At 45.3% G+C, this 8,592-nt stretch overlaps 1 protein-coding gene across 2 annotated transcripts; it reads left to right on the top strand.

The window, feature by feature from the left end:
* Positions 1-124: 124 nt before the first annotated feature.
* RAB19 (RAB19, member RAS oncogene family) lies at positions 125-5,636 on the top strand. 2 transcript variants are annotated; one of them, XM_040595705.1, is made up of 4 exons: positions 125-240; positions 373-585; positions 1,351-1,534; positions 3,884-5,636. In XM_040595705.1, the coding sequence occupies exons 2-4, from the start codon at positions 391-393 to the stop codon at positions 4,147-4,149; spliced, it is 645 nt and encodes a 214-aa protein (XP_040451639.1). In that variant the 5' UTR covers positions 125-240; positions 373-390; the 3' UTR covers positions 4,150-5,636. The 2 variants fall into 2 exon arrangements, with proteins under 2 accessions (XP_040451639.1, XP_040451638.1); XM_040595704.1 differs by having other exon boundaries at positions 133-254.
* The last annotated feature ends 2,956 nt before the right edge of the window (positions 5,637-8,592 follow it).

The following is an 8,592-nucleotide window of genomic DNA, read 5'->3' as shown; positions in this document are numbered from 1 at the left end:
GCCGCCGCGCCCCCTGCCCGCCTACCGCACTCGGGGAGCGGGCAGCGCCTGCACCGCCCCGCGCCGGGCCCGCGGGGCTGGGAGCCCGCGCAGGGGGAGGGGGAAGGGGAGGAGGGGGAGGAGGGGGAGGGGAAGGAGAAGGAGGAGGAGGAAGAGGAAGAAGAACTACATTTCCCGCCGGCCCCGAGGGGGTCGGGGCGGGTACAAAGCGGGCGCTATCTGTGCTACCTGTCCTGGCAGGTGAGCACCGACAGGTGGGCGGGCGGGCTGGTCGGGACCCGGACCGCTTCCTTGGCCCGACTGCCGCCAGCTGGGCCGGGGCGGCTGCTTCTCCTCCTTTTTCTCCACCTCCTCCTCCTCCTCCCCCCCCAGGCCCGCCCTGGAGCCGCGATGCCTTTCCCCAGCTCCGGCGCGGACGACGCCTTCGACTACCTCTTCAAGATCATTCTGATCGGGGACTCCAACGTGGGGAAGACCTGCGTGGTGCACCGCTTCAAGACGGGGCAGTACAACGAGAAGCAGCAGAACACCATCGGCGTCGACTTCACCGTGCGCTCCATGGACATCGACGGCAAGAAAGTGAAGGTCGGTGGCCGGGGCCAGCCGCGGCCGCCATTGCAGTGTCACCTGCCCGCGGGGGTGCCCGGGGTGCGGGTGGTGCCCGGCGCCCCCGGCTCGGCCCCGCTGAAGGCAACGGCCGGAGCTGGCCGCCCCTCCGGGCAGGGCTGGCGCCCCGGGGAGCTCCCCGCGGGATGCCCGGGCAGCACCGCCCCGCTGTGCGTACGCGCCCGCGGAGCTCCCTGGAGGCTGGCTGTGCCTGGGCGGGGGGCGCCTCCCTCCCCTGAGAGATGGGGGGGGGGCGAGCAGGGACACCAAGGAGAGAAAACCCTCTGGTTTGCAAAGGCTCCGCTTGGATGCGTGCTTGGCTTGAGGGAAGACAAAGACTTGTAAGACAAACACCGTAAGAAATTGTTAGCTAGAACTTACTCCTATGCGCAGATGAAAAGTTCTTTAGCCTTCTCTTCTAGCCTGAAAAAGCCTGCCCTTTACACAGCTTTGCTCTGCCCAGACCTCTGCCGGGGCTTCTTAGCTCTTATTCCATTCCCTGTTAAAGGCTGTATCTTTCAGTACAGTTGCTGAAACTTTGCAAAGTTTGTCCTCTTTGCAATTTGGTCTGTGTAGGTTGTCTTCACAATCCTTCAGATCTAGAGAGAGCAATGCCATGCTGTGGTGTGGTAGTGACCTGGGACAGGTCTGGCTGCCTTCTAGACAAGGGGTTTCAAAAGCAGAGGCAAACATCTAGCAAGCGGCATTCGCTGGTCTTCACAGCTTCTACCCTTTCTCTTACAGATCCAAGTGTGGGACACAGCTGGTCAAGAACGCTTCCGGACAATAACCCAGTCTTATTACAGGAGTGCCCACGGGGCCATCCTTGCCTATGACCTTACTAGGAGGTCCACGTTTGAATCCATTCCTCACTGGATTCACGAAATTGAAAAGTATGGTGCTGCAAACTTGGTCATGATGTTAATTGGTAGGAATCTAATTTTAATGTTATGTAGCTTTTTTAATATGCATATAAAATCTTCCTCACTTCCCCCCACTACTTGAAGCATCTAGAAACTGTATCTTAAAGAAGAACGCAGCTTTAGTTACAAGAGAACAGAAAGTGTATCAATTTGACCTAAGCTTAAAAAATTAGGAAAGTCACATCTGGTCCAGACAGGATCAAGCCCACTACAGACAGTGAAACCTTTTCACTTGTCCCTTTCTTGCTGGAATAATGCAGCAAGCTTGCTTTTGCTGCTAGTCTAGCAGGCAGGGACAACCTTACTAAGGTTAGAATTGCAGTAAGTCTGACCCTATACTCACGATGCGCAGGAATTTAGTGGCTCAATAATTCAAAAGGAAGGGGAATGCGCAGAGCAACACAACTCCTCATTCTCATCTTTCCTCTGTTCTTTTGATATGCATGCACATTGCTCTGTAATGGGACTCTTGATCAGGTAAGACAGTAGATGGGGACATGGGTTTTGTTGAGCATGAAGTAGTCTGCTTGCATTCCCCCTTGTTTATTCCACTAGCATTCAGGAAGCTTTGCCTCTTGAGGAAAGGAATCGGTAGAAGTTGCTGAGAGTGGAGCTGGTAGGAAGCAGTGTGGTTCTTTCCCCTTGCGTTTCAGGGTATTATTGCTCTTCCCTCCTGCAAAGAGGAAGCTGCAAATGAGAAAACTGGTGTAGTAGGATGACAGAGCCTCTTATTTACATTCCACTGCTTCTGCCTGTTCCACTGTGGCACTGTGCTGAGAGCAATGCATGCAGCCGCAGCAGCCCAAACTGGCTTTTAAGGACAGGCAGCGCTGAGCCTCACAGCACAGCAGGGATGGGACCTCAACTGCTGCTTGTGCTTCTAGCCACCAGTTACTTCTGCTGTGGTGGTTCTTCCTGTTCTTCCTCTGAAGAAACAAACAACAAATTCTGACCTGCATATAACTGCAGTACTTGGAATGAGTAAGGAGGAGGGGAAAAAAACCCCCATAACTAAACTTCAGGGGTTTTCTGTATTTTCTCATGAATCTAAAGAACAAGACCTAGCTCTGTGTGTGGTGGTGGTGGGGTGGTAAGAAAGAAGTTCTAAAGTTGGTAAAAAAAAAAATATTTTTTTGTCAACGACCTACCTTTTTGCCACCTTCTCAAACTGGTGCTGTTTGGTTTACTTTGGCAGGAAGGTTTTGTACATTTCATTACACACAGTCATGTTATACATCTTTCTAGCATGAGATAAAGGGTAAGAAATCTAATTTTCCCATCTGGAACTGAAGGAGAAGGTGGGGGTGGGGGCCTCTTTTTAAGAAGGTAAATAACCCTCAAGCAACGTGATTGAGTTTTTTTCAGGTGTTTCCTCTGTTGTGTGGGCTGCATTCCCCACCCCCACCCCACCCCGAGAAACTGAAGGGGACTTAATGGGAGGGGGGTTGGCTTATATATGCTTAAAATTCAAGATCTGAATCTGATGAAGGGTTGTCTTCAAACTATGAATTAGGCTTCAGCCAAGTACTGCAAGTACCAGAACTGATAATTCCATGTGTGCTACAAATACTTAAATATAGAAAGGTATTTTATCTGAGGTGTTTCATGAGTTTTGACAGATTGATTAAACTGCTTCAAGTAAAATTTTATTTATACATGCAGAAACTTTTGAAGTACATGTTTTAAGCATTAAGGTAGATGGTGTGAATTATTGGATTTTTTTAATCTTAAAATGACTGACTTGTATAAATAGGTTATGTTAAAATCTAGCAGTTGGGCAGATTCTTCCTGGGTTTTAATTGTGTTTTTTTCCTGAGACTTGCTTTAGACGTAACAACATTCCAGATCTTCAGAGATGAGCATTCACTTTGAGATGTGTCAAGGTAGCCTGACAATAGAATAAAACATGTGGCTTCTGCTTAAGGTTGAGTGAGGAATAAACCTTTATGCAACATTGCTTTAGTTCACTGTGTGCAATGACTAGCTACAAGATTTCCATTTAAAAAAAATATTTCTTAAATGCTACTTAACATTTAAAAATAACAAGGGAGTAGGGACCTATGGTGGCTTCCAAATCACCTTCTAGCACCACTACCTACAGCAAGCAACTAGATGAACACAGGGGTTTAGTTTTTGTTTGGATTTTAACTCATTTGATGATTATCATTGTATGATTAGCTGCAGTTTTGATCCACATTCTGTGTTTGTGGCTCTGATATGCTCACATCTTGTTTTTACCAGTAACCCCAATTCCTGAGAAATCTGTTGTTTAACAAAACTGAATTAATGTATTGCACTTAAAGATGAATTTCTGAAATTACATTATTGAGTTACTTATTTGCCCTCTTTTTAAGGGAACAAATCTGATTCACTGGATCAGCGCCAAGTCCTGTTTGAAGATGCCTGCACACTGGCAGAGAAGCACGGGCTCTTAGCTGTACTGGAGACATCAGCAAAAGAAGCTCAAAACATAGAGGAGGTGTTCACATTAATGGCTAAGGAGCTAATGGCCCGAAATACCTTACAGCTTCATGGAGAGAACCCTCCAAACAGCATCTATCTCGATTCCAGGCCAGTGATTGCCAGTCCAAATGTAGAGAAGAACCAGTGCCTCTGTTAAAGAAAGATTTCAGGAAGAACTTGGAAGCCGTCTCTCTTCTGAGGCTGTTTGATTTCATTTTAATCAGTCGATGAAAGTATGCTATGTGACCTCAAGCCACCTCTTGATATCTCTACCTTGCAGTTTGGTTTGTAAGTATCTTCAGAGATTGTTGTTGCTGTTGGTAGCACAGGTTGCTTTGAACATGGCAGCTGACACAACACAAAACTTCTGACTGAGAGGACCTGGAAAACTGCTGGCCATTGCCTTAACCAAAGCAAACTATAAAAATGACTGCCTTTAATTATATCCTTAAATGAGTTTCTGGCTGTGTCAGAAGATAAATTTGTAGCAAAGCACTGCATTGATTTGACCCTTCTAAGCTATGTTGGTTGTTCTAGTGCAAGCACTTTACTCTCTGCCAGTACCTTTAAATGACACATGCTCGGACAGCCCTAACCCTACTGCTGCTTAAACTTCCATTTAGGGATGGTCCTGATGTCAGGCATGTAGCCACCTGGCCCAGGGAACTTAGTAACATTTGTGGAAGTACATGATTTCACATCTGTACCAATTTCCTCAGCAGAAAAACCTGTAGATGTCTCTGGAGTTTCATAGCAGATGGAATATGATATGTTAGTGATCCCAGCCTTCTTTCTAGGGTGAGAAAAGTTGTCTTTCATCTTGCTCTCTAATTATAGGGATTGTTTCCAGTAGTGATATCTTGCTATATAGACTTGCTAGGAGTAGCGAAGCTTCCAAGGCACCAGTAATGGTCTGAATCGATGCTGGGGGGAAAGGACTTCCCCCCTGACACTCCCCAACCTTGTCTTGCTTTTGATGTGTTGATTTTAATCAAGAGTCTTCAGTAGTTTGTGTGTCGGGCCAATGGCACATTGAGAGTACAGCTGTGGACTTTTCCAAGGGAGTGTGAAGAAGGGATTCAAGCTCCTGTAAAACTCAGCAAGGGATAAGATGGTTTAATTATGTAACCTCGCCTTGGAGAAGTAAGGGAATGGTATGGCTACCCCTAGGCAAGTATATATGCTACTGCTATGGCCATGGAACGTCTTGGTAGCAGTAGGTTTTGTTTTGCTCCTCCCAAATGCAAGCTCTGCAAATGGGGCTCACTTCTTCTAATGTACTAGAACTGAATGAAGGGTTTAGGGGTTTGTTTCTTTTTGCTTTTGTTTTTTTAACAGTAGATGGAAACAGGGGAGGGGAGGGAGGAAAGAAATATTATAAAGGAAGCTTTTTTTACTGCAGTCCATGTACCAAGACGTATTGCTTAGTGTTAAGCTATGAACCAAAACTCAAACTTTGCAATGGTAAAATACAGTCTGGGTTACATGCAAAAAAAGCCCTGGGAAGGCTGGTATGCTGCTAGCTTACCAAATGGGAGTCTGCCCATTTCACAAGTTCTTGAAAATTAGGGGAAAATATGTAGCAAGTATTTCTGGAAAATCTTCTCTGGGAAACACAAAAAATAAAGCTGCATAAGTCAATGATTTATAGTCCTGCAAATGTTTCTGTACTGTTAATGCTTCCTCTGGCCAGGTTCTTTGCCATCACTTGCAAAAAGCAGGGGCTAATTCAGCTACATGTAAACTGAGAGAGAAATCTTCAGTGTTGGCCTCCAAGCCTTTTGCTATAGCTTGCTGTAGACAAAGCTTTGTTTTCTTCAGGCATCTTCTTTCTGCTGTTTACTACTTAAATATTTCATCTTTATTTGGTACTAGTCTACTAGTTGCGTGTCAGTTTGCATATTTAAGGAACAGTAAACACCATAACCTTTCAAAGTAGCTGAACAAGTAGCAATCCAGCTTCTAAACAACTAATTTCAACACCTCTTGTCACAAGGAAAACAGTCAAATAGAAGTTTAATATTCTTGTGTATTTAAAATCCAAACTACTCCTGGTTGTAGCTTGTAATGTAGCAGTTTTTACTTTTTTAGTATCCATACCTAAGACTGCTAGCAAACTTTGTTCTATTTCAGATACGCAAGAGAGAGTATTTGCTACAAATACTAATCTTCCAGGAGACCTTAACAGAGAAGTACTGTGTTCATCTCATTACACTCTTTCATTAGCCAAGAACTGGAGGAAAGCATTTGCCACTAGAAAATTAACCTTTGTAGGGTTCATTGAGTTTACTGCCTTAATTAGAGATTACTGTACAAAGTTATTTTGCCTACCCTCAGTATGGAGGCTTCTGCAGATCGATGCTGTTGCAGCACTCTCCAGACTATCAAGCTGCAATAAGGTCTTTCACCACCTCATACCAGCATACTCTTCACACAGTCCCTCTGCTGCCTTCTCTTCTTCTCACCTCACCTAAGGGGTGTGTTCTCTCTCCTCTTCTTCCTCAGCTGCTCTCCACCACTTCACTTAACCAGCCACAGCTGCACCTTATCTACATCAGTCAACCCCCCACCTCTGAAGCCAGCCCACAGTTGTATATTATCAATAATTAACCCAGCTTCATTCCTCTGCAATGCTCCCTTAACTGCCCAGCACTGCCAAGGTACAGGGCTCTTGCTGTTCTCTTCTCACACACGGAGCTCCTTGCAAAGTCAGTCCTTCCCTGGCAGGAGGTTGTGCAACACGGGATCAGCGAGAAGAGGCTCGTGATTGTGCTTTGAGCAGCACAGTTTCCTTTAACAGGTGTAACAGGCTCCTTCCTACTCTTTTTCAAGAAACTATAGTCTTAAAAGTCTACCCTTTGGGTAGTTACACTGACTGGTTTCCACTGGGTCATTTTTAAAGCTGTCCTCATGGGAATGAAGAATGAGCTGGAGGAGTTTAACTAGAAGGTTCTTCAGAGTGCATATGAGTAGACAGTATTATTGAGATAATACAGGAAGCTATAAACTTGTAAAAAAAAATCCCTTCATCATAGCATGTTACTCTAGACTGTAAGATAGCAGCCACTAGGTTTAAAAAAAAAATGCACAGTGTAACTTCTGTGGTTGTGACTTTCCACATCAAAGAGCAGATGGAAGCATGCAGCTCCAACAATGCTACTTGCATTAACTGCCAGGGAACCTTGTGTTAATGTTTTTGTTCCCTCAGCATCATATGCAAACTCAGTATGCTTCTCCACAGCATCATTAATGCACTTGTACAGACTGCAGCTCGTTGTAATGTTGTTTATAAAGCTATTCTTAAAATTACTACTGTCCCACACTTTTAAGAGCTGCATATCCAGCTTGAAGGTGAGCTGATTGTTACATTTTTACCTGTTTGGAAGTATTTGAATTTTACCTGTGGCATGTAACTTGCACTGGTGTCACAGACATGACAGATGAGACCAAAGCAGCACCTATCCACAAAACAGGGTAACAAAAAAACCTACAAGTATTTTAAAAAGGGAGCAAACTGACACCTCCCAGACTGGCTTAAAAGCAAACATAACAGCAGTCCAGTGATGGGGAAGGCACACGGCACTGCCTATACGTGGTCAAGCTTTTCTTCATACATAGGGGACAGGCTCTTAGTAACAAAAGTTGAGGTTCTCATCTAATCATTCCAGCTAAGGTTTAAGTGCAGTTGGAAAGGAGACAGAGAAAGCAGTTTTCAGGCTCTGAACAGAGATGGAAAGCTCCATCCTTCAGCTCCCTGTCAGGAACACTTGTGCTTTTGGGCAGGGAACTGACACTTCCCCCAGCCTGATGAGTGCTCTAAGCACAGCCCTGTTCAGAGGTGCCCCTTCCCAGCTGTGGGCTGCCAACAGGCAGATTCTTATACACCTCTGTTCCCAGAACACCACATCTGGCTGCTGCCAGGGGGGCTTTAATACTCACTGCTTACTGTACTGACTCCTGAAGCCATTCTCAAGCATGTTCAGCACTGGAGCTACAGCAGGCGGTGCTGGGCTATCAGAGTCCTTTAGAACTAGTTTTAGACAGGCCAAGAGCCCTTTTACCTGAGAGTACTTCCACTTTTAATAGAAACTTATAATTTGAGCAAGGACTTTATAAAGTCCCTTAAAGCATTTTTTCTAGTGCTGTTATTAAAAAAAAAAAGACAAAACCACAAACTTAACTCAGCTGCCTGCACAGGCTCTGTCTATGCAGTCACAACAAGCTGTTGCTAAACAGGTGCAGATTTTGGCTCAACTGCAGGTGACAAGCAGCACACCCATGAGTAAGCAGCAAGTACGTGCTGAAGTTTAGCATGTTTGCAATCCCAACTTCCTTGCTACCACTATGTCCATGAACATCACTGCTTATGACAGTCTTCACTGCCAAGTCTCTTTTGCTTACCTGAAGTGAGGCTGACCATAACTACAGTTTAATAATGCCTTCCCAATGCTAGCATCAGAGTTAAAACTGACTTGGATCCCTAGAGCACAGTCCTGTATTCTATCTCAGTCCTAAAGGACTACATGTGGATTCCTTCTTGTTTTAAGCTGCTGCAGCATTAATACTACCATCTATACAAGTTTTGTTCGGAATATGAGAC

Source organism: Falco naumanni, chromosome 5 (assembly GCF_017639655.2).
Source record: "Falco naumanni isolate bFalNau1 chromosome 5, bFalNau1.pat, whole genome shotgun sequence".
NCBI lineage: Eukaryota > Metazoa > Chordata > Aves > Falconiformes > Falconidae > Falco > Falco naumanni.
This window is presented reverse-complemented; position numbering and strand designations above follow the sequence as displayed.

Excerpts from the sequence above, each read along its gene's own strand:
- RAB19 (XM_040595705.1), top strand. The coding sequence starts at position 391 with ATGCCTTTCCCCAGCTCCGGCGCGGACGACGCCTTCGACTACCTCTTC. Across the intron at positions 586-1,350 it reads TCGACGGCAAGAAAGTGAAG|ATCCAAGTGTGGGACACAGC; the intron begins GTCGGTGGCCGG and ends TTTCTCTTACAG. Across the intron at positions 1,535-3,883 it reads CTTGGTCATGATGTTAATTG|GGAACAAATCTGATTCACTG; the intron begins GTAGGAATCTAA and ends CCTCTTTTTAAG.